The 25,482-nt window shown below is 56.6% G+C and overlaps 1 protein-coding gene across 1 annotated transcript in view; it reads right to left on the reverse strand.

Annotated features, from left to right (window-relative positions):
• ARHGAP17 (Rho GTPase activating protein 17) overlaps positions 1-25,482 on the reverse strand; it is a 48,784-nt gene that overhangs the window by 9,077 nt on the left and 14,225 nt on the right. The window contains exons 9-18 of the mRNA XM_056138819.1: positions 21,526-21,653; positions 20,152-20,263; positions 18,738-18,819; positions 14,546-14,626; positions 11,906-12,019; positions 11,214-11,305; positions 8,956-9,115; positions 7,033-7,266; positions 3,941-4,116; positions 885-1,358 (exon numbers count right to left, since the gene is read on the reverse strand). Coding sequence (XP_055994794.1) covers positions 885-1,358; positions 3,941-4,116; positions 7,033-7,266; positions 8,956-9,115; positions 11,214-11,305; positions 11,906-12,019; positions 14,546-14,626; positions 18,738-18,819; positions 20,152-20,263; positions 21,526-21,653 — 1,653 coding nt within the window. The remainder of the gene's footprint in view (positions 1-884; positions 1,359-3,940; positions 4,117-7,032; positions 7,267-8,955; positions 9,116-11,213; positions 11,306-11,905; positions 12,020-14,545; positions 14,627-18,737; positions 18,820-20,151; positions 20,264-21,525; positions 21,654-25,482) is intronic.

Here is a 25,482-nt window from a genome sequence, read left to right on the forward strand (position 1 = left end):
ACGAAACAAAAAAATCCTGAGATGGGGGATGGAACATAGTAGTCAAAAACCCAGCTAGGAATAACTCTGCAACTCACGGTGCTTTAATAAAATAAAATTTGGAGTGGGAAAAATCCCCCAGCGCAGGATTCCAGGGGCGTTCTAGGGAAATCCTGACTCTTCCCTCCTGCTGCAGCTGGCCAGCCGGGCCCTAGCATGCCAAGTCGGGAGCATCTCGAGGGGGTCCTGCCCAGGGCCTCAGGGCGTGCCCACCCTGTTTCTGCAAAGCTGGGAGCTGGGCATCTTCACTGCCACAAAGAAGCCCCTGGGGAGGCATTCACTGAGAGAGGGACGTCTAAGAGAACAGTGATGGGAGGGGGCCACGCCCAGGGGCCAGGAGGGGACCCTGCTTGGGCTGGCTGCGGTTTCCAGAAAGGACCCAAGTCCCAGGCTGCAGGGCACGGGGAATCCTGCTCGGGCCAGCTGCAGGTCTCAAAAGGACCCAAGTGCCCAAGTCCCAGGCTGCAGGGCTGACTCGGGGGCGCAGGGCAGACCCAGGATGCCCGCAGGGCTGAACTCGGAGCGCAGGGCTGACTCAGAGGAGCAGGGCAGACCCGGGGATGCAGGGCAGATAGTGGTGGTGGTGGTGGTGGTGGTGGAGACGAGACACAGGGCTGACCCGGAGTACCAGGGCAGAGCCGGGGCGCAGGGCCGACCTGGGAGTGCAGCGGCTGCCTCTGGGCCCAGGTGGGCTGAGTTGAGGGGCGCAGGGCACAGAGCCCCGGTGCCCGCGATGCCTTAGAAACCAGCAAGGAGGACAAGCCCCAGGGTGCTCCAGAGAGAGTGGTCAGCGCACCCCTAGGACCCTCGGACCCCGTGGGTGCACGCGCGCAGTTGCTACTCACCGGTGACGATCTTGGAGGCGGTGGGCGCAGCGGGGTGGGCATCCCCTGGCGGGTGCGCGCCGGGTGGGTGCGGGGGCGGGGGCACGCTGGGTCGGTTGCGGGGCTTGGGCACAGGTCTGGGCCTGGCCGGGGCTCCGCTCTCAGGGTTGCTCGGCGCCCCAGGGTTCTGCTTGCCCAGGGGCGGGGTGCTGGGGGGCGTGGGGGTCTGTGGGGGGCTGTGCGGCGGCGGCTCGCTGGGGCCGGGCGCGGGGGGCTGCGGCGGCGGGTGGCTGGGCGCCTGCAGGGGTGGGAGGCTGCTGGACGCGCGTCTGGGGGCGCCGCTGGGGGGCTGCGTGGGCGGCGAGGGGCTCCGGGCAGCGGGCTTGGGCGACAGGCTGGGGGGGTGCGGGGACCCTCCTGGCGAGCTCTGGGCGCCGGGCTGGCCTGGAGGGGGGTTTCCTGGTTTCGGGGGCGCAGGAGCGGGTTTTTTAACAGCTGCACAAAAGGAAAAAAGAAGAAAAGGAGTTGGGATTGGTTAGAGCATCTGGTAAGAACGTGGCCCGCCAGGGTTCCTTCCGCGGCATCCCACAGAGTCCCCGGTGGACCGCCAGGAGTCAGCCCTGAGCATCACTGGGTGTGGCCCCCAAAGCAAAGGATGGAAAGCACCAAGGGTCAGATGCCCCGGAGAAACCGCCCAGCATGCCACCACCCAGAGTGCCAGGCGGGACAATCAGGGCAAGCCCGGCACAGGGATGTGGGTGGGTGCTGGGTGGGCTGCCGGACCAGAGGGTTCCACATGGGACCTTGGCCTCAGGCTCAGGCATCTCTGCCCTGGCCAGAAGCTGGCAGGGCCCTGGGAGTGGGGCTCCTGGCTCTATCTGCCAGTCAACTCCCAGACTTTCCTATAAATCCGAAAGGCCTCCTGGGGCCGAGAGAGTACTCAGTGATCAGTGCTCAGTGCAGGGGGCGGGGGTCACCTCCTGCCCCCTTGAGCAAGAGCAGAAGAACGAGCAGGAGTAAACACCCCTCCTCTGGCACACTGGGTGTGGCAGAAACCCACCAACCAACCTCTCTCTCTCTCTCTCTCACACACACACACACACACACACACACACACACACACACCTGGGTGTAGCCAGAAACCAACCCCTTTCAGCCCCCTAACCCTGGATGTGTTCCAAAAACTAACGCCTCCCGCCCCCCCCATACACACACTTGAGTGTAGCCAGAAACCAATGTCCCCCCAGTCCCACCTGACACACACACATGCATATGCACGCATGTGCGCATGCACACACACACACACACACACACACACACACACACACACACACAGCTTCCTATGAAAAAGTTTACTTTTCCAGGAGCACGTGACACACGCAGGGGCCCTGCCATGGGCAAAGCCCAGTCAGAAACTCAGGTAACAGGAAGTGGGGCAACCAGGCGTGGCCACACATGGGGGTGGGGGGCCCTGCCCTTGGCCCCTTCCCTATGGGTAGGGCTGCCCTTCACAATGGGAACCATGCCCGCTCCAGAATCCCTACAGGCAAGATAAAATAGGGGGTGGAGGTGGGGGAGGTGGGGTCTCCACGATGGGCTGCAGCATCAAGGCACCTCGCAGCAGCAGGGGGCCATATCCCGTTCTTATGTGCAGACACATCGGGGCGACTGAGCACAGCTGCGCTGAGAGCCGGGCACACGCATTCTGCTCCGTGGCAGTCAGGGTGGGCCTTGGTACGGGGGTTGCGGAGGGTGGGATGGGAAAGCCATGGCTGGAGGCCGGGGCTGGGAGCGGTGGGTGGACTGCAAAGCATCGGCAGAGTTTAGGGGAGAGAGTTTTCCCAAGAGAGAGAGACGGAGAGGCCGGAGAGAGACCAAGCACCCCTCATCCTCCACGGCCCCCCGCAGGCCTAGCGAGCTCCTGCTGTCGCTCTGGCCACTGCCTGGGGAAGAGAAGCCAGACCCAGAGCAGCTGGGGCGGAGATCACGCGGCTCACGCCATGTCCTTGAGTCCCTGGGCTGGCTCCCGGCCAGAGGGCCCGGAGCTCAGGGACAGGAAGGGGGAGAGAGCTGGCGCGGCTGGAACAGAACTTCTGACCCCGGGCCAGAGAGACAGCTGCCGCCGGACTTCATCCCGAGCGGCCTGGAGGAGTGGCGCCATTCACGCCTCACACTGGCTCGGCTGGACACCCCCCTCTGCCCATCCCCCGGGCTTCCCCACTAGATCTCGGGTGTGGCCCCCAGAGGCAGCTGCACGCTCATCTCTGCCCGTGATGTGCCAAGTATGTCCACAGAGCATTCCAGAAGGGGCTCAGCTGGAGTGAGGGAGAGGGACCCTGTGCATGTGTGCAGGGGTTTGGGGGGGGTGCAGCTGCTACCCCTGGGCATGACGGGGAGCCCCCTGGCTGACCAGAGTCCAGATTCTCACTAAACCCTTCTTTTAAAATTTTTGTTTCTTTGGGGGTCACACCCCACTGTGCTCAGGGCTCACTCCTGATGAGGCTCAGGGGGCCAAGGAAGCGTGATGGGGATTGAACCTGGGCTAGCCACAGGCATGGCAAATGCCCTGCCCACAGCATTATGGTTCTGGCCCCAAAATTCTTCTTTTTTTAAAAAAATTTATATATTTTTTGCTTTTTGGGTCACACACGGAGATGTGCAGGGGTTACTCCTGACTCATGCACTCAGGAATTACTCCTGGCGGTGCTTGGGGGCCCTATGCAAGGCAAACGCCCTACCCGCTGTGCTATACTTCCAGCCCCAGAACCCCGTCACTTTTTTATTGTGGTGGTTAGGGCGGGTGGTTTGGGCAACATCTGGAAGTGCTCAGGGATCACTCCTGGTGGAGCTGGGGGAAACCTATGTGATGCCGGGGGCAGAATCTGGCCCTGCCAGATGAGCCCCTTAACTCCAGTGTTCTCTCTCCAGTCCTGCTCCGCATTTCTTCCACATCTCTGTAATACCTGGCTTCCTGCTGGCCATCATTTCCTTCCAGTGATGGACATGGTGCCCGTGTCCTCTGCAGTGAAGGCTCCCCCCGCCACTCCCCCGGGGATGGAGTCCAGGGGACCACCTACCTCGGCGCAGAGTATGAGGACTGGGGCCGGCAGAATTGTGCACGGGGCCGACGGAGAGCTGGTGGGCGCCGGCTGCTGGTTGGGCTGCTGTCGGGCCGGGGGCCATCTGACTACTGTTTCTCCCGGGGGCGGGTGCAGGCACGGGGGCGGGTGCAGGGTCCTTGGGTTTGGGAGGACTGCGGAGAGCATATAATCAGATTAGGCGCCAGGCAGTGCCAGGCAGAAAAGCGATGTGTGCTGTAGAAAAGGAGCGATTCTGGCCAGCAGCCCGCCCGGGCAGGCCAGGGGCTGACCGGAATCCCAGGAAGCTAGAGCTGGGCCCTTATCTGGTACCATACCCGGGACCACCGGCAAGGGGCAGGGGGTTTGCGGGCACTGGCCTCTGCTCACCTACTCTGCCCCCCACACAGCCTGACACTTCACAGCTACCCCCAATCCCAGCATCTTGTTCAGCTGCTCTTGACTGCATGCGCTCAACCATGGAAGAGCTCTTGGGTTTGGAAGTAACGTGACTGGGTGGGGCACACGTGCTGTGGAGAAAACTAAGCAGAAGATGTGGCAAAAGGCTGGCACTCAGGCTGGCACAGCGGGTAGGGCATTTGCCTTGCATGCGGTCAACCGGGGTTTGAGTCCCAGCATCCCATATGGTCCCCTGAGCACTGCCAGGAGTAATTTCTGAGTGCAGAGCCAGGAGTAACCTCTGAGCATCGCCGGGTATGACCCAAAAAGCCAAAAGAAAACACGGTTGACACTCTAAACCAGGGTCGTCCCAACTGGACGAAAGCAGATGTTGGAAATATGGGGAGGGGAGGCAGTTGCCTTAGGCTTCTTGCCCAGGACCTGAGACACTTCTGGCAGCTCCCGGCTGTCAGAGGCACTGGGAACTCAAGGCCAGGGAGTGAAATGGGCACAAAACTATCTACAGACTCTCACGACTTCAGAGCAAATCAAGAACCGGTATTTTACGTGTCATTTGCAGTGAAGACTAATGACTCTCAATGTATTTAGCATGACCCTGACAAGAGAGGTGAATTGGCCAAGGCCTTTTTTAATCCCTCAAACAAAAACTTTCAAGTTCAAGCCAAAAGCTGGGAGCAGTCCCTCACCAGGAGTGTGGCACTCGATTCCAAAGCAAAGAGGCATGACGAAGTCTTACTTTCGACCCCAAAAAGGTCAACTCCCCCAAATCTCGTGTGTGCTAAAGAAGTCGGAATGTCTGCCAACCTGGACTCTCGAGATCGTGAATGAGTTCTTCAGCACCTGGCATCTCTTAATTAAACGCTGCCAAGTGATCAGATTTTCTCATCACTCATCTTATGTGTTTATGTAAACTCAAGTAATCATACTCCATATTAATTTACAGAGAAAAAATTTTCAAATGTTTAGTAAAATTTTATGCCTGCATTGTATTCCCATGATAAAACAGGCTTGTCTATCTCTTAAAATTTGCTCCTTAATAAAATTTTTTTCTATGTTGGTAGGTTATTTTATCTTAGTATGATCTTTCAAATCATAAAACTTCTTGTGACATTTTTGTCCAAAAGTGAAGAGAGCTTTGCATATGTAAATATGTAATTCTTCCAGATATTTAAAACCTAGGGTTGGAGTGATAGCACAGCGGGTAGGGCATTTGCTTTGCACGCGGCTGACCCGGGTTCTATTCCTTCGTCCCTCTTGGAGAGCCCAGCAAGGTACCAATAGTATCCCGCCTGCACGGCAGAGCCTGGCAAGCTCCCCGTATTAAATATGCCAAAAACAGTAACAAGTCTCACAATGGAGACAATACTGGTGCCTACTCGAGCAAATCAATGAACAATGGGAGGAGTGTTTTTTAAAACCTATGCCAGCTATTTCTATTAAAATGTTGTAAAATAAGTAAAAAAAAAAAAAACAAACAAACAAGAAGAAGAAGTCGGAATGTGCAAAGCCTTGAGTGTAGCTAGGAGATTTTAGCTTTCACTTTTTTTTTTTTTTTTGCAGTGCCAGGAGCATCAAACCTACACACACAAGGCCGGGTCTCCACTGAGATTTGCAGGAGATTTTTTTTTTTTGCTTTTCGGGTCACACCCAGTGATGCTCAGGGGATGCTCCTATCTCTGCACTCAGGAATTACTCCTGGCAGTGCTTGGGGGACCATATGGGATACTGGGGCTGGAACCTGGGTTGGTCTCATGCAAGGCCTCATGCAATGCCTTACCTGCCATACTATGGCTCAGACCCTTTCATGAGATTCTTATCTCTGCAGCTCTTTGCGTCACACAGTGGTCCAAGGGAGAGAGCCCTTTCCTAAAGCTAATTCTGCCCTGATGAAAAGCTGGGCCAGAGAGACCATCGAAGTTTACTCGATGCCTAGACTTCTGTTCCACAGGACCATTTTGTGTTCCAGTGATGGCTAAAGTGGAGTGACAGAAACTCCTCCCCTGCAGAGCAGCTGCCAGCTGGGACCCCTGGTAGACCCAAGTGAGGTGGCCTCTGGTGGCCTCTGGTGGCTATTGGCCCTGGTCAGGGTAAAGAACTGAACGGACTCCAATTCAATTCTCAGGCCCGATGGTGCATTTCAGGGTGGTCGTCAGACCCCACTGGCGGGGGCTAAACCTGAGTCAGAGCTCTGGGGCAGGGGGCCACTTCCCATCCCATCTTCCCATCTTCCCGAGAGGGGCTGGTGTTAGTCGCCCAGCGCACGCAGCACAGAGACCGCAGGGGTTAGTGACAGGAAGTTGGACGGGATGGGCGAAGGAAGCCACGAACAAGGAAGCGGGTCCACGGATGAATGTCGGGTTCATGCTGTGGGAGCTGACTGGCGACATTCAAGCGCTTACAACCGTCAGCCTACTGGACAGGGTGATGGCAAGCCAACGGCACCCCGACACTGGGTCATGCCTCGGGCAGGTGGGCAGAGGTAACCGCAGTGTGGTATAGGGAGAGCAAGGGGGCGTGGCTGCCCTCTGGACACAGCAGAGGAAGCAAAGTCTCATGCACCCTGTGTCGGCGAGAGGAGCAGGTTAGCCTCCTGGTACTGTGGCCACAGGCGAGTACCTGCAAGAAGGCTGGGCCGTCCGGCACCCCCGCCCAGCAGGAGCTGGCCTTCTTACCTGCCATCGCCTGGGCATGGCCCCTGCTCCAGCATGCCCGCAGAGTTGGGGACCGTCCCACCCCCGGGGCTGCTCTCAGCCCTAGAGCTCTGGGGAGGGGGCTCTGGGCCCGCTGGAGCCAAGGAGATGCCATCCGTAGGCGGGAGTGGCGGCTGGAAAGCGGGGGAAATGTGCTTTCTAGTTAGGGTGCCACCCCGCCGGTGGGCCTGGAAGTCCATAAGCTTCACACCAAAGCTACACGGAGAGAAGAAACAGTCAGCACACCATGCGCACCGGAAGCCCTGCGGGCCCACGCGGCCAGCCCACAGGGCGACAAGCCAGCTCCGCGCTACCCGGCATGCAGGGGGACGCGGCGAGCCACCACTGGGGTGGGTGCCACCAAGACAACCCGTCCCTCTGTGTGTGTGTGTGTAGCCAGCAGGCAGCCACCAGGGGACAGATGTGAGGCCAGGCCGGTGTTTCTCTCCATCTTGCCCCCATGCGTGTGTTGGAGGGGGGAGGCTGGAAGGTGAGGCCACACACCCTCTGTCCCGTAGGGTGCCCATGCTGGCCTGAGCGCATCTGCCCTGTGCATGTGGAAGGAACTGAGGTGGGAGAAGACCCAGGGCTCTGGGGAAGGGGCTGGTGGCCCCATGTGAGTCAGAGGAAGACTCATCTTTCCGGGGAAGCCTGTGGGTATGTGTGCTTCGAAAAATTTTCAGTTCAGAAGAGAATCTGCAGGCTGGAGCAATAGCACAGGGGTAGGGCGTTTGCCCTACTCCTGCCCAGCATCCCATAGGGTCCCCCAAGCACCGCCAGGAGTAATTCCTGAGTGCATGAGCTAGGAGTAACCTCTGTGCATCACTGGGTGTGACCCAAAAAGCAAAAGCAAAAAAAAAAAAAGAAAAGAGAATCTGCTGCGCCATGCCAGGAGCTAGTGTGTGCAGGCTGTGCAGGCTGGGGCGGGGCAGGGAGATGCCATCCCAGCAGCAACACAGGCCTGTGGGCCCCGCCTGCCATGATGTCAGATGTGCGAAGTGGCCGCGGCCACATCTGACGAGGCTTGGCTGGGCACGAGAAGCTTCTGTGTGGGGGAAACATGGATTCAGGGCATCAGAGCAAAGGGAAGCTGGTTGCTTTGTTACAGGCTTAATAGGCGGGAGCCAGCTTCTCCAGCTATGTCCAGGAAGCGGCCCTGGAAGCTTGGGTGTAGCGCCCACGTCGAACGGTTACATGTCAGCACGGAAAGCACACACACGGCTCCTGCGGGATCCCTGGGTCAGCCCACTACAGTGGAATTTCATCTCGCATGTGGCGGAGGCTGGCCACGGGAAAGCAGAGAGCCCAAACAGCCTTCGGGGGCCCCGGGCACCCCACAATGCATGCAATGAGCCAGCGTGGAGACACACTGGCCCATGTCCTCCCTTCTGGGAAGGGCCAGCGAGGCAGCGCCCGGGGAACATGAACATGAAGGCTGGCACTCAGCAGGGGCCAGTGATGGCAAAAATATTTCTCCCAAGACACCGAATCCCATAGCTCACTGGGAGGGGTGGGCGGGGGGTTCCACTCTGGCTGCTGGACATCTCTATCCACCGTCCTCCTCCGCCCGCCAGTCCATCCCGGCGAGCTTGGAGCAGGCACTCATGCCATTTGTTCCACTGTAGGGCTTACCGGACCCCGGGGAAAGCTCGAAAGCACATGGTGGGAAGTGTTAACTGATGAGCTGCACATCTAGTGGACGGTTAGACTCACGTTTGGAGCAAACTATCATAGACTTCCGGAAACTCCCCAAATGCCAAGAGCTGGGACGAATTGGGGGATGCTGACCATCCAGGGAGGCAAAGGGGCACTGTCTTGGTGCAAGCCCACTGCGCCCCCCACGCCAAGGGCCGGACCCTTCTCCTCGGGACGTCTGCTAAGGCAGGAAGGGGCCCCCGGACGCACCTCTCCTTCTTCACCAGGTCCCCTTCCATCACTGCCATGCTGGCCGGCCGCTTCCTCTCCAGGGTGCACGAGTCAGACTCGTTTCCAGTGTGGGAGGAGGAGTGATTGGAATTTGGGGTGGCAAGAGGCACGAATGCTTCCGACACGTTAAATTCCACCTCTGTGGAAGAAAAAGAAACAGGCCGATGTGAGCCATGGTGCTGAGGGGGGGAGGGGAGGGGAAGAGCACTCAGGCTCACGAGACCCCCGGGGCCCGGCAGCAGACCAAAAAAAAAAAAAACCCAAAAAACAACCATCGTGGACACAGTGGGGCATGACAAGCATGGATCACGTGTTGGCATTAGAAGGGCAGGGAGAGTTACAGCCCGATAGGAAATCACAATAGAAGGGCAACTGCAGACTTTTCTTTGCAAAGAAGCTCCTGGCCAAGGGGCAATGGCGACACACTCCAGCGCCTTTCAGTGGAGGTGCCAGCCGGGCTGTTGTGGGGGACCCCGGTGCCCAACCTCTGCCCAGTCAGTGCCCTCAAAGGGGGCCAGGGAACCCCTGCAGATGCTGCACTGCGACAGACGTGGTCTAAGAAAACTGTTCACCTCCAGGATGAGACCCCGATTCTCATGTCCCCCTGGGGCGGCCACAGTTCGCAGTCTCCAGCTGGGAATGGATCGAACCCTCTGCCCAGGGTGTCAGAAGGTCTGTGCCAGGGCTGGGGGACAGCTCAGGGCTCGGGGGACATGTGCTGAGGTGCCGTAGAGGTAACCTTCAGGCTTCCTCAGGATGGCCTGGGAGTGCCCCCCTCCCAAAAAAGAAGGAAGCAAAGCCTTCTCAGGAAGAGCCCTCACACAGCCAGTGCCCGCTCTTCTCTAAAGCAACCCCCAGCTTCCTGTGCCAACACGTGCCCCAGTCATTTGACCTTCCAGCGGGCCAGGTGTCACAATCCCTCTGTGTATGTGGCCTCCTCCCAGGGCCTGGGTTGGTCCGGGGAGCCAACAATGTGGCCCCCACTTTAGTGGCCAGTACCACCACCACTCCTGAGTGCGAAGGCAGAGTCTGGAAAGAAATCTGGGGGCCAGGAAGGCGATCAGAAAGGAATTTCTCCATCCTTTGCTTCCCCCTGCCCCCTTCCATTTTTTCTTTCTTTTTTCTTTTTGATTTTTAAGACCACGTCTGGCAGTGCTCAAGGGCTGCTTCTAGTCCACTGACTGGGGGACCGTGTGGTGTGGGAGACTGAATCCGAGACTCCAGATGCAAAGCCTGAGCCATCTGCTGGGAACCTATTTTCTTTTATAAAAAGACAATTTCAAGGTCGCCCCGAATATCACATGGAGTGATGCCACCCCTTGCCCGCCCAAAAAAGAACCCACAGAGCTGGGAGTGGCCACTGAGCACCACCCAGTGTGGCTAAAGTTTAACACCCACCAAAAATTACTGAATCACTGTTATCACTGTCATCCCATTGTTCATTGATGTACTTGAGCGGGCACCAGTAACACCTTCATTCATCCCAGCCCTGAGATTTTAGCAGCCTCTCCTTACTCATCTTCCCCAACGCTGCCGTATTAGAAGCTCTTTCAGGGTCAGGGGAATGAGACTTGTTATTGTTACTGTTTTTGGCATATTGAATACGCCACGGGGAGCTTGTGAGGCTCTGCCGTGCAGGCGGGATGCTCTTGGTAGCTTGCCGGGCTCTCCAAGAGTCATGTGTGTGTGTGTGTGTGTGTGTGTATGTTGTGTGTGTGTGTGTATATATATATATCATATATATCAGGTATGTATGTATATATCATGTATGTATGTGTGTATGTATGTATATATACAGCTATATGTACACATACATACATACATTTCCCTCTATGATTCCCTCTATGATTTCCACCAAAAATAAATGAGTAAATAAATAAAAAGATGCTTCTGGGGCTGGGGAGAGAGCCACGAGCTCAAGCCTGGCTTGATCCCTGGCACCAAAGAATCCCCAAGCACAGCCAGGGCCCAAGAGCTTAACGTCCCACCTGACTGAAGGAGAATTGCCGGGAGTGGCCCCCAGACCCCCCTGAACACCACTCAGGAGGCCCCTGGCCCTCACACAGGAGGCTTTCAGGGCCAGGCATATGGGTCAGGAATAGAGTATATGCCTCTCTGTGTAAGACCCTGGGTTCTATCCCTGGCACCAGATACACACACACGCGCGCGCGCGCGCGCACACGCATGCACAAAGTGCACGCATTTTCAACTATGAGATTGTGCGACTCGGCCATCACCTCCGGGGAAGAACCAGTCAGCATGCTGGATGATGGGCTCGATCACCGCGACCACATGGACGGACGTGGCAGCTGCCATCTCAGCCAGCGTCCTGCAAGAGAAGGCCACGGTGTTAGGGCCGGGGGGCCGGCCGGGTCGGGGCGCTGCCATCCCAAACCAAGGCGAGACCAAGATGAAATTTACAAGGCCCCGGCCTGTGAGGGGGTCCCAACTCGACCCTTGGAGGAATAAGCTGTAAACGGTTTAAACTGTCCCAACCATATGGCAGCAGCTGCTTGTGCTCGGGCACAGAACTAGCAGACCCGGGAAATGCTACTTTTCTTCTCTCTCTTTTTATTTTGGCGTTTTGGGGTCACACCCAGCAATGCACAGGGGTTCCTCCTGGCTCTGCATGCAGGAATGACTCCTGGCGGTGCTTGGGGGACCCTATGGGATGCCAGGGATTGAACCCGAGTCAGCCACATGCAAGGCAAACGCCCCGTCCCGCTGTACTATAGCTCCAGCCCCGAAACGCTGCCTTTCAGCTGCAGGGAAGGAAACAGCTCTCTGAAGCCCAGGAGCCAGGCCAGACAGCGCCGGGTGCTGGCCGAGGCACAGCTCGGCCAGAATGGGGCTCATGCGGTACTTTCCAAGGCTTCCTAAGCATCGCTGTTTGTCTGCATAAGGGGGTGTGTGCTGACGGCTCACTTACCCTTCATTTTTGGCCCATAACAAGTTAGGGCCCAATACAATCGCAATGTTGCTGGGAGTCATCTTATTAATGTCGCTGGTCTGAGCAAGCTTGGCAAGGAACTTGATTAAATACCTATGAGACAAGAGAGACGGCACTGGCTGGAGCACCTGCTGGGATTCCCCACCCTCCTGCTCAGGGCTCAGGCCCAGTCCACGGAGGTGCTGGTACCTGCAGAGTGTCACCTGATCAACATCTGGTTTATTTGTTTTTAATAAAAAAAGCTTATTTTTCTTTAGAACTTCCTTTCAGGTGTTACCCTATCCGTTATACTTAGAAAACCCATTTTAAGATATCCCCAGATATATTTGTAGAGCTTATCACAATGGCATCTAGCACCAAATTTTGTAGAGCTTATCACAATGGCATCTAGTATCAAACCTGTCATAAAGCGATAATAACCTAGGCAGCTCTGCATGTTCATTGCAGCACTGTTCACAACAGCCAGAACCTGGAAACAACCCAAGTACTCGAGAACAGATGACTGCTTAAAGAAACTTTAGTACGTCTCCACAATGGAATACTATGCAGCTGTTAGGAAAGATGAAGTCATGAAATTTGCTTATAAGTGGATGGTCATGGAGAGTCTCATGCTGAGTGAAATGAGTCAGAAAGAGAGGAACAGACATTGAAGGACTGCACTCATTTGTGGAATATAAAATAACATAATGAGACTGATACCCGAGGACGGTAGACACAAGGGTCAGGAATATTGTCCCATAGTTGGAAGCCTGCCTCATGAGCTGGGGGAGAAGGCAGCTGGAATAGAGAAGGGATCACTAAGTCAGTGATGGTTGGAGGAATCGTTCGGGAGGGGAGACGTGCTGAAAGTAGATAAAGGACCAAGCATAGACCTCTCAGCATCTGTATTGCAAATGCAAAAGTAGAGAGAGAGTATGGGGGAAACTGTATGCCATGGAGGCAGGGAGATGTTGGAAGGGGGGTATACTGGGGACATTGGTGGTGGAGAATGTGCCCTGGTGGAGAGATGGGTGTTCGATCATTGTATGAAATGAACGCTATCAAACATGAAAGCTTGTAACTGTAGCTCACGGTGATTCAATGGGAAAAAAACAAACAAACAAACAAACTAGGCAGCTCATGAAAGTGAGATTTACTCGACCAAGGCCTCACTTCCCCGAGTGTTCAGATTCAGCCCGTCCCAGCGAGAGCCACCCTCAGCATGCTGTGTTCGGGGGTGGGTGTGGGTGTGCTGCAGAGCTGGGGATCAAACCTGGGGCCTCTCGCGTTCCAGGCACGTGCTCCGCCACTGTGAGCCATTGCCCCAGCCCCTGCCTTTTGGATTGTGGACCCTGACACTGTGCTCGCCACTCCAACACCCGTTCGCAAAAATTACGAAGAGCAAATAAACACATCCGAGGGCGAATCTCTAGGTGTCAGGAACGGAAGTGTGGTTTCCAGCGTAAGGGAAGGGGGTCTTCTAGCACTGGCTCCAGGTCAGGGGTGCCACAGGGTAAGCAGCAAGCTCGAGCCACTCACAGGGCGAGTCGAAGGAGGGGTGAGACAGGAAATGCAGCTCAACTGAGTGGCCAAGGCGGCAATTGTGTTTAAAGGTCAGGCCGCACAGGAGACTCGTTGCCAGTCAAGCGCTTGTGGTTTGGGGACCCAGTCTTCTCATGAACGTGAATTTCGCTCGGAAATGTCTTTATCAGCTGGGGCTATTCTAGGCTTTTCCCAAATTCCATTTAAAGCCAAAGAAAAGGTGAGAGGGTCAATTTCAGAAGCGTTCCATAAGGGCCAGAGTGATAGTATAGCAGGGAGGATAGTACAGCCTTGCATGTGGCCAACACGGATTCGATCCCCAGCATCCTGTATGGTTCCCCAGGCACTGCCAGGAGTGATTCCTGAGCACTGAGCCAGGAGTAACCCCTGAACATCGCCGGGTGTGGCCCCAAACCAAAACCAAACACCAGTTCCATAGTAAATGTTCCTAGAAAATAGTTACTTTGATGATATACTCTCCCATCTCTTGAAATTTTATTTGCAGGAGGATTTCTGCTCCATTCCATTTTATTTATTTATTTATTTTTTGGTCACACTGGCAACGCACAGGGGTTACTACTGACTTTACACTCAAAAATTACTCCTGGCGATACTCGGGGGACCATATGGGATGCTGGGAATCGAATCCAGGTTGGCCGGATGCGAGGCAAACGCCCTCTCCTCTGAACTATCGCTCTGGCCCCTCTATTTAATTTTTCTGAGATGTGAAATATGAAAAATTCGAAAGATTCATGCAAATATGAAAGATCCTATGAAAGTACCATCATACATTACTTGCTACCCTTTACATATGGCGAGGGCCAGATTGTTCAGTGCGCAGGCCCAGGGGGGCTGAGAATCACAGGGTTCCTTAGCAGGACCCAATGGGCCACGTGGTGCTGGTTTTGCCCTCAGGGGCCTGTGGTTGGCAGATGCACTCGAGCCCCTGGGGTTCTCTCCCGGGACAGACTCAACAGTCTCTAAACATGCCAACCATGCCTGGACCCACCATTCTCCCAGTTGGGGACTCACCCCAGGCCCCTGGGCTCTCGTCACCAATGTCTGGGATGGAGTCTGCAGGACGATGACCGTACGTACCTAAAGTTCACAAAGTTGTGCGTAGGCAGCTTCTGGCATATCGTCCACAAGTCCTGAAGTTTTTTGTCTTGATCCTGCACACTGAGAAACAGAACATGTCACTCGCACCCACTCTGCGGCGCTGTCTTGACCCACTCTCCTCTGCGGGGCGGAAAGGGCAGTCTCTCTCCACAGATGGAGACAGGACAGGAAGAAGAAGAGGCAGAGGCCGGATTTGGGGCACGGACAGATCTGGAGCCTGACACCACCCTTCTAGTGCTGAGCAGTGAGTGGACTTCACCAAGCCCATCCCTGCTGAGTAAGATGGGAGAAGCAGCTGGGGCCGCCCAGGGCACCAGCAGAACCACCGGCACCGAGGCCGGCCATAGGGACACAAGATGCTCCAGGAGATTCTCTCTGTATGTGCTCCATGGAGCATGAATCTCTGATAACAGCACAGTACAGTAAGAGATGAGTCAGCCAAGCTCAGAGCGTCCTGCCCTCAGGCTTTGCCTGCTCCAGGCTTTGAGCCTGGAAGAGGAATTCTGCAGCCAGGAAAATCCTTCCCTTCCAAAAGCAAATGAGGGGCTGGATTCAGATTTCCAGATACCCCAAAATTGCTGCTGTGCCTTTGGCCAGACCCCAAAAACTTGGGGCAAAGTTTACCAAGAAAGTAAATGGCCAAAAGTTAGGTATGTGGGAAACACACCCACAAATCACCTCTGGCTCAGCTATATAATTGGAGGCATGGCCTCTCTGGTTCCTGATCGAACTGCTTAATGGACATGATCCCAGAGACTCAGAAACGAATCTCGGAACCCAGCGGCTTTAGGTAGAAATGCGTCTGGTCTCTGCAGTAGGCTACTGGTGCTGGGCCAACCCAGGTGGGAATAGGTTTCGTGCCTTGGCCTGTTCCCCCTGGCGGCCCAGTGGCCGCCATCCGTCTGAAGCCACTGGATAGTCACATTTGGGCCCCCAGCGACGACACACCGGGCCTCACGGGATGGGGGTGGAGCCGGGCTTGTCCTCCCCACCCCAACGAGACCCCAAGTCATCGCCCACGAATGGCCTCTCTGGCTCCTGATCCAGCTGCTTAATGGCCATGATCCCAGAGACTCAGAAACAAATCTCAAAACCCAGTGGCTTTTGGCAGACTCTATGTTACTGTCGCCGGGCCACCCCAGGGAGGAAAGGGTGTTGTCCCTCCGCCTGCTCCCTCTTGGCGACTTGGTGGCTGTCATCCTCCAGAGGCCTTTGGACAATCCGGCTTGGGCCCGCAGTGACAAAACTTGTTGGGCCTCACGGGATGGGGGAGGGGGGGAGCCGGGCCTGTCCTCCCCACCCCAACCAGACCCCAAGTCATCGCCCACGAACGGCCTCACTGGCTCCTCATCAAGCTGCTCAACGGCCATGATCCCAGAGACTCAGGAGCAGATCTCTAAACCCAGTGGCTTTTGGCAGAAATCCCTCCAGATTTAAGTGTTAAAATTTCGGAATTTCAAAACCACATGGCCCTACTGCAGCCACACGACATCATATGTTATTCATAACCAGCAATAGAACACAAATTGCCTATTGTTGCCTTTTCAGCAGATCTGAGTGTTGGAGTAAAATCTCTAATAATGGTGGGTCTGGTGTCGAAATAGTAAATGTGATCAAAGTAGAGAGAGTAATGTGGAAATCATCTGCCCCACAGGCAGGGGGAGGGTGTGGGATGGGGGTATACTGGGGTTGTTGGGGGTGGAGAAGGGGCACTGGTGAAGGTAGGGGTGTGGGTGTTTCATTGTATGACCGAGACTTAGACCCAAAAGCTTTGTAACTGCTCTCACGGTGATTCAATAAATAAAATTATAAAAAAATGGAATAAAAAAAGTAAGGTGGAGTTCATGCACAATTCAATCAGCTAATCAGTGGCTGAATAAATAGCAGTACTCCTACAAAAAAAAAGTAATCTAAAAAAAAAATTACTAAAAAAAAAAATGAGGTGCTGGAGCCATAGCACGGCGGGTAGGGCATTTGCCTTGCACGCAGCCAGAGCAGCTGACCCGGGTTCGATTCCCAGCATCCCATATGGTTCCCCGAGCACTGCCAGGAGTCATTCCTAGGTTCAGAGCCAGGAGTAACCCCTGTGCATCGCCAGGTGTGACCCAAAAATCAAAAACAAAAAAAAATTAAAAAAATAAGACAAAACAAAACAACAACAAAAGGCAAATGAGCAGAAATCTTTAACAGCAGGCGGAAAGGGAAGGAAGGGCCTGCATTGGGTTTGTCCTGCACTGGGTTGTGCTCTGCTGCCATAGAGTTCCGGCTGGCTGGCTTCTGAGAAAGGGCTGGGCTCGAGTGGGCGGGCAGGGAAGGCCTCTACCTGGCCTCCAGACCCCACAGATGACCTGAGTGGCGGGTCGCTGACACCAGTGCCAGGGACTAGCCACGAGGGGCCATGTGTGGCTACTGTTGGTGGTGAGAGAACACAGGGAACTTCTTGGAAGAGTGGATTCAGAACACAGGGAAGTGTCCGGGTGAAGGAGGCCAGAGGGCCACCTCAGGCAGCAATTGGGGTGGACACTGAGGACTCCCGGGGTCAGCCCCCTCGAGCACAGATGCTTGGGGTCAGCTCCCTCAAGCACAGGTGACTGCAGCACACGGGACCCTGAGTCGGCCCGAAAGGATACAGCAACCCCGGGCCAGAATGGACTTTGCTGCCACGACCCTCACAGGCGCTGGGGTCCAGGCTCTCGGTCCAGGGCCTCAGAGTGGGCGGAGGCGCATCTCACTCTGGGGAAGGGAAGCACCAGCCGCCTCTGCCTCTGGCGCCTGCCGGTGCCCCGGGCTCGGGGTGAGGCCTGTGGGTGGCCGTTCAGCCTGTTTCTCGGCCCTCTGTGGCCAGGGTGGCGGTTCCGGTGCTACTGAGACGCAGAGGCAGAGCCCTGAGGGAGATGGCAGGAGGCAGGTTGGCCGGCCAGAGAGAGGCTTCTAGAACCTTTTAACCAAGGCTGCCTGACTTAACCCAGCTACTCCAAGACAGAGACGGGGTGGGGAGGCAGGGTAGAAGGAGGAGCAAAGAACACAGGTGCTGAGCTGCCGAGCGAGCCTCCAGGTCAGCTGGGCTGAGCACCTCCGCTCCCGAGACCTGGTTCTTCCTCCGGCCTCCTCCACAGAAGGAGGACGGCAGCTCACACTCCTGCTCTTGCTGCCCGGGGCACAGGCACAGTGCTTGGCATGGGGGCAACTGTGACTATGAATTACATACGGGTCAGGGCGGCGCCAGGTGTGAGGCCCAGCACTCTTGTCCCTGTGAAAGGGGTTTGCAGGGACCCGTGGGGTCCCACTGTATATTCTGTTTTTGTCTTTTGGGTTTTTTTGCTTTTTGGGTCACACCTGGCGATGTGCAGGGGTTACTCCTGGCTCTGCACTCAGGAATTACTCCTGGCAGTGCTCAGGGGACCCTATGGGATGCTAGGTATTGAGCCCAGGTTGGCTGCATGCAAGGCAAACACCCTACCTGTGTGTTATCACTCCAGTCCCCCGCTGTGCATTTTGTTGGCTGGTTTGTTTCTTGGTGTGGGGACTTGGGGGGCCACACCCGACAGCGCTCAGGGCTTCTTCCTGGCTCTATGCTCAAGGATCACTCTAGCAGGGCTCAAGGGGCCACATGGGTGCTGGGCTTGGGGGAAACAGACGGGGTGCTGGGGATCAAACCCAGGAAGCGTCTTACCCACTATGTCTCTCTCCCTATAAATCATGATGCCTCTGAGCTGCCACACGCAAAGTGACTTTACCACACTGATCCTTCTAAAACCCAGTATCTGGACTCTCCACTGAAGAACAGGGGCGCGCATCATTAATCAATAGTAAGGTAAAAAGGTAAAGGCCCTCCCGTTGATCGTCGATTTGCTCGAGCGGGCCCAGTAACGTCTCCATTGGAGACTTTGTTGTTACTGTGTCTGGCATATCGAATACTCTCGGTAGCTTGCCGGGCTCTCCGAGAGGGGCGGAGGAATCGAACTCGGGTCGGCCATGTTGGCCGCTTGTAAGGCGAACGCCCTACCGCTGTGCTATCGCTCCAGCCCACAGTAATCAATAACGTCATTCTCAAAGAGTGAAACAGTACCTTAGTAGTCCTTCAGGAGGGCCGAGAGTTAAAGGATGAGCAAATGGGATACAGTACGTTGCTTCCTTGAACTTTTGAAACTCAAGGGCTCCTTCAACTTACCTGGCAACTTGGGTCCACTCTTCATACAGGTGAAAGGTCATCAGGGGTTCAGGGAGTTCGCGCAAATAGGACTTCAGAGCACCTGGAAGGGTTAATATTTGAGCATGAAGAATGGGAGGGCAGGAATCCTGGGACATATTGGGAGGCACCATGAGATGACCACGGTGACAATCTTCCCAAGTTCTGAGAGCACATCAGGATTTGGCAGAAGTGGCTAGGAAGAGCTGGAGTTATGGCACAGCGGGGAAGGCATTTGCCCTGAATGCGGCTGACTCGGGGTTCAATGCTCGACATTCCATAGGGTCCCCTGAGCACCGCCAGGAGTAATTCCTGAGTACAGAGCCAGGAGTAAGCCCTGTTCATCGCTGGGTGTGACCCAAAAAGCAAAAAAAAATGGTTAGTAAATGAAATGCTGCTGAAACAGCTTCTACTCCTTTCAGGACCTGTTGAGAGATTGAGTGGAGAGATCCAAGAAATTGAGACGAGTCAGAGGAGTTCAAAGCTCTCGTAGTCTAGTGTCTAGGCGGATCCAGATGAGAGGGGCCGAAAGGAGGAAGGAAAACACTAGGTCACCTTCACAGATTCGGGTTACCTCGACCATCCTCTTGACTTCAACACGAGGAAAATAAGTGGGAATGGAAAGGAAAAAACATACAGAATTATGTGAGTGTGTGTGTGTGTGTGTGTGTGTGTGTGTGTGTATGTGTGTGTGTGGACAGGTTTTACCCATAGTCATGCAAACCTAGCAAGAGATAACTTCGGGGCCAGACCAATAGCACAGCGGGTAGGACATTTGCCTTGCACATGGCCAACCAGGGTTCGATTTCTGGCATCCCATAGGGTCCCCCGAGCACCGCCAGGAGTAATTCCTGAGTGCAGAGCCAGGAGTCAGTCCTGAGCATCACTGGTTGTGCCCCCCAAAGCAAATAAATAAATAAAACTTCACAGGCTGGGGAGATGATACAGTGGGTAGGCTGCTGGCCTTGCATGTGGTTGACCTGGGTTTGGTCCCCAGCACTGCGTATGGTCCCCTGAGCCCCACCAGGAGCGACCCCTGAGCACAGAGTCAGGAGAAGCCCCGCACACAGTCAGACGTAGCTCCCGAAACAAAACAAACATTAAAAAAAAAAAGACGACTTCCGCTTCTCTGTCCCTGAGATCTGTGAGTAAAGCTAGACGTTTACTGGCGAGCTGGTCTCCAATAGACTAGTTCGGGGCTTCCCGGGTTTTCTTGTCTGTGACCCTGTTTTGCCTGACCCCAGGAATATAAAGGAGGGTCGTGCATAATAATAAACGATACACTTCGCTGAAACGTTTGGGACCCCAGTGAACACGACCCCATCTACAGTCACCACCACCCCCCGCCCCTCTGGATTCAGCAGCGGGGGCCCCAGCCCGGGTCCTTGGGGCTCACCTGCCACGGCATGGGGGTCCGAGTAGAACTCGTCCAGGTGAGACGTGGAGCAGTCGAGAGCCGCCTTGAGTCTCTTCAGCTTGGAGGCCCCGGCCCCGATTCGGAAAAGGCCCTGGGGTGGCGACAAGCCTCAGCAGCAGGCCCACACTGGCGTCCCCCGCCCCGAGCCTTCCCTGCTGCGTCAGAGCTGCACAGGCCCAGCACCCTCCCCGTACCCCGCGTGTCCCCTGGCATGGACACCCATGGGCTGCGTGGAAGCCCGCCCCCTGCTCCTGCCCACGCTAAACACCCCGGCCTCTCAGCTCTTCAAAAGCAATCTCTGCTATATTCCCACCAGGCTGACGGCGAGAGAGCTTCAAAATGAAGCATTAAAAAAAATTATATATATATATATATATATGGAAGGGAACCTGGGACACTGGTGCTGGGAAATGGACACTGGTGGAGGGATGGGCGTTGGAACACTGTATGACTGAAACCTAATCATGAACAGCTTTGCAAGGGTCTATCTCACAGTGGTTCAATTAATATATATATATATCTCCATATACTGACATCTCGAGATAAGTGGCTAGAGCAGGCCGCTAATCCCTTTCAGCGCTTTAACTCGGGCGGGACACGAGGTCGGGAAAACACAGGCAGAGTCTCAAAGGTCCGAGTCCAGGGGCTCTGCGTCTCAGTGGCACCAGCACTCGCGGAGGCGGGTGTTCCTGGGGACGGGTCTCTGTGCAAGCAGGACGCGGGGCAGAACCCCCGGTCTCTGGCCCCAGGAGTGGCCTCCCTCCTTCCCCAATGGCCCCTGCCCTCACCAAGTATCCCCAAGGGGATAAAGCTGGCCTTGGCCCTGGACGAGGAGAATCGGGCTGGGCGACTAGAGTGAGAGTCACTGGGGAGGGGGAGGGGGACAGAAGGGAGGGGGAGGGGGAAGTGCGGGAACGGGGGAGGGTCCGTGGGCAAGCATTATCAGGTGGGCACCCAAACCAAGAGAAATAAATAGAATTTAAAAATGGATTAAAAGTAAAACAGAAACCAGAGACACTGATTCTGCCTCAGCCCCAGCGGGGCCTCCTGTTACTCACAGAAGGACCCCCCGGATGAAGGCTGCAGAGGCCCCCAGGGAACTGCAGCCCCCCTCCCTCCGTGTCGCTCCGCCCCAGCAGAGTCGGCGGGTGTGTGAGGGAGACTGTTGGGCCTCGGAGGGAGCACTGATTGGGGAGGACTCCATCCCGGGGCACCTCCTCCTGAGGGGAGACCATTGAGCCTCAAGGGAGCACTGACTAGGGAGGACTCCGCCGTCCCGGGGCACCACCTCCTTCAGCTCGGAGAGGTGCGGGGAGCCAGGCTGGGGGCTGGGGGCGGGGGGCAGGGGCTCACCTCCTCCTTCATGCCCGTCTCCAGGAGCAGCATGACACAGGCCTCGATGGGCAGTGCGATCTCCCGCCCGCTGCGCTTCAGGTGCTCCTCCAAGGGCGTCCCGAAGGCCGGCTTCTCTGCCCACTTATCTAGAGCGGCAGATTGTCCGGTGAGACCCCCAACCCCCGCCACCCCCCCCCCCCCCCGGCTTGATTTTCTCCCCATGGCGCCAAAGGGAGTGTTCCTTATGGTCAATGATCTCTGAACAGACTCAGAGACGAAGATTGCGGGGGGCGGGGGGTGAGGGGGTGAACATCCCGCCCTCCCCCCACCCCGCGCGGCTTCTGCTACTCTGACAGGGACTGGGCAGATGTGCCTGGCTGGGGACAGGGCTCGGGGCAGCCAACGCCAGGGGCCCGGATGAGGCGAAGCTGCTGACCCTCCCTCAACCAGCACTGTGTCCGCCCAGGCCTGCCCAAAGAGCTTCCGGGTTCCCGCCAAAGGGACCCTTATTCTAGCCACGCAAAGTGATGCGAGGGGCACCCCCATGCCCACCGGGGGAACCCTCCTCTGGTTTGAAACACAAGCCATGCACGGGCAGCGGGGGCAGGGGATAATAGCCAGCAGGCCCTGGTCTGAGCACGACTCTGAGCCATGCCAGGCACTCAGCAGGCCTCCATCCCCACCCCCTTCAGCAGCCCCGAGCACCCCGGGGAAGAGGTGGGGGGACAGCCATGCCCGCAGCCCCCCAGCAGCAGGAAAGTGGACTCAGACATTCCGTCCGGGTCAGGCACACTGCTTCCACTGGCAAGACACAAGGCAGCTGGGCAGCGCTTCCCCAGAGCAAGTGGGGCCCTGGAACCAGGACTGCACGAGTGCGTGTGTTCCCTGAGCACCGCGTTTCGGAGGAGTGTGTCAGAATCTCCCCGGGGGGCTCTGCCAGGGCACCAGCCCACTCCCCCACCTCCTGTCCTGCGGGGCCCAGAGGGTCTTTACACCCCTGCTGGGATATTTCAGGAGGCCCTGGGCCATGGGCCCCACCCCGCCACCTGGGGCAGCTGGCGGCAGAGACCCGAGTCCCCCCAGCCAAGTCCTCCCCTGGGCTGCGAAGGCCCCATGCAAACGCGCAACAGCACTGGACAAGACAAGACACGGTGTCCGAGCAGGGGCAATGGCACAGACGAGGGTCGCAAAAGCAGCCGCCCACCAGGCCTCTGGGGCCAGCAGGGGCGTGAGGGCCAGGTGCCCAGGGCCACGTGGGGAAGTTGGGCCAGACCTTCAGAACTCAAGAGACGCTGGTGATGCGGGCCACTACATGTGAGAGCGGCGGCCAGTGGTGGTTTTAAAACAGACAAACACTGATCCCAGTATCCCCCCCCCCAAAAAAAAAGACAGACAACATCCGTGAGGGATGAGCCACGGCCATTTGCGACAGCTGGTGTAGACTGCGGATGCAAGCGTGGGGCGGGGGGGGAGCTGAGTCCACACGGCTTCGCGGTCAGGGACGCTGCTCAAGCGGGGAGCGGGGCTGTGGCTGAGGAGGCGAAGACACGTGGCGGGGACTGGGCAGAGCCGAGGCGGGCAGGATGGACGGCTAGGGCAGGGAACCTGCGTTTTATTCACAGCTCACGCACAAGGGGGGCAGCCGGGGCGCAGCGAGAGGGAGAGTGGGGGGGAAGCAGGTGGGTCCCCGGGAGGGGCGGGGGGGGGGGGAGGCAGGAAAGGTGATACCAGCCTTTAGAAAGACACAAGGCAGAAGACGGACAGAGAATGAGAGCAAGGAAAGCTCGGCCAGCTGGGAGCGAGTTCAGGGGCTCCATGATGGGGAACCCCTTCAAGGTGGACGCCCAGGGGGGTCTGGGGAGCAGGGCACAGGGGCGAGAGAGGGAGGAAGAGTGCGCACCCAGGAGCAAGCACCAGGACAGAGAGATGCCCGTCCTGGCCTCCAGGGTGGGGACAGACGGACTTGACGTCAACTGGGAGATGGGAGGTGCTGCACAGCACACTTTGCGGCAAGGAAGAGAAGGCAGGGAGGCCGGGAGGAGCCGGGGCCTCTGAACCCACAGTGTTTGTCTCCCGTTCGCTTTCCTGCCCGTCTGTGGTGATGACCAGGGCCCAACACACTCTCAGCTGTGGTGCCAGGACTGAGCCTGGCACAGCCGGGGCGGGGGTGGGGGTGGGTGGAGGGGACCTCGACTCCCAGCCTCAGGGTGTTCGGTTCTGTGTGGTGGCTGGGCAGGAGGGTCGGGAGGAGAAACCAGAAAGCAAGGTCACGTGGAAGAGTGGAAGAGCGAAGAGAGTGGAAACAGCCCGCACCAAGGAGCCACTCCAGGCGTTAAGGGGATGACAAAAGCCAAGGCAGCTCCCTGGGAAACGCGTGGACAGGAGGGTTGCACTGAGGCTAGCAGACAGACTAGCAAAGGTCTGGGCACAGCAGGGCACCAGGCAGGTCTGGCTGGGCTTTGGTCTTCTAAAATATATATATATATATGTATATACATATATATATTCATTTTAAGGACATATTGGATCTTCTTGATAACAGGGAAGAAGAGAAAGGAAGAAAAATACAGGACTATTTAAAAAATAACGAAGAAAGAAAGACAGGGCTTGCTCCATGGACAGGCCGTGTGGGAGGAGTCTCAGGTGGAGGCGAGAGCCTCAGAGCAAGAAAGATGGTGCTCGGGGTCAGAGCGATAGCACAGCAGGGAGGCGTTTGACTTGAATGCGGCCGACCAGGCTTCGATTCCCGGCATCCCATAGGTCCCCTGAGCGCCACCAGGAGCAATTCCTAAGTGCAGAGCCAGGAGGAACCCCTGAGCATCGCTGGGTATGACCCCCCCCAAAAAAAATAAACCGACAAAAGAAAGATGGTGCCGTCCCCTCACTGGCTGTTCCCCGGGACCCTGACACACTGACTTCTCCCAGGTGGGAGAAGTGGGAGAAGACAAAATTGGGAGTTTGGGGATTCTCCCAAAAAAGAAAAAAAAAGGGGGGGCTGCTGAAAAAAACCAATCTCGTCCCTTCGTTGGGTTTCTCGGTCGGCTCCTCAAATCAGACCTCGGGCCAGTGAACAGCTCCGGTGCTGGCAGCTGCCAGCCCACCCAAGAGGGGTCCCGCACACAGCAAGGACCCCCAACATGGGCCCAGGGCTCTGGACTTGCCCACGAGCATCGTCCAAGTGGGGCCAAATGACCGCCCGCAGATTCACTCCTCTGCAGCCACAAACTGGGAGAGGGAGAGTGGTCGGCTGAGGCAGGGGTGCGGCTCCCACTTCGAAGAGTGCGAGGAAGCAGGGCCGGCGACGTGCCTGAGAGCAGGCACAGACCCCCTCGTTTCCTCACCCGAGCACCCACAGGCACAGCCCAGAACCTAACAGGGCTTCCCCAAATCCAGGGTGAGAAGGCGGCATTCTTTTTTTTTTCCTTTTTGGGTCACATCCAGCGATGCACAGAGGTTCCTCCTGGCTCTACACTCAGGAATTATTCCTGGCAGTGCTCGGCAGACCATATGGGATGCTGGGAATCGAACCCGGGTCGGCCGCGTGCAAGGCAAACGCCCTCCCCACTGTACTATTGCTCTGGCCCCAAAGGCAGCGTTCTTGAAGGGAGGAGTGCACGCACACACTCCAGCAGACATGCAGTCACAGAGCACATGCTCACTCCATCCCATGCATGGCACACACACGCTCCAGCATATGCATACTCATAGCACACACACTCTAGCGGCACACACCCACGGCACACGCACACTCACAACACACACATGGCAGCCATGTATCCTGGCCCATGCAGACCCATGGCACATGCACACCCTCATACACACACCCACAACACACGCACACTCCAGCACACACGCACCCTGGCACATGAGACCTATGGCACATGCCTACAGACGACGCACAACCTCAGTGCCCTCACAGCCATAGCACAACACACAGCCTTAGTATGTGCACACCCTCTGAATATGCACACACAC

Source organism: Sorex fumeus, unplaced genomic scaffold (assembly GCF_029834395.1).
Source record: "Sorex fumeus unplaced genomic scaffold, SorFum_2.1 ptg000130l, whole genome shotgun sequence".
NCBI classification, from domain to species: domain Eukaryota; kingdom Metazoa; phylum Chordata; class Mammalia; order Eulipotyphla; family Soricidae; genus Sorex; species Sorex fumeus.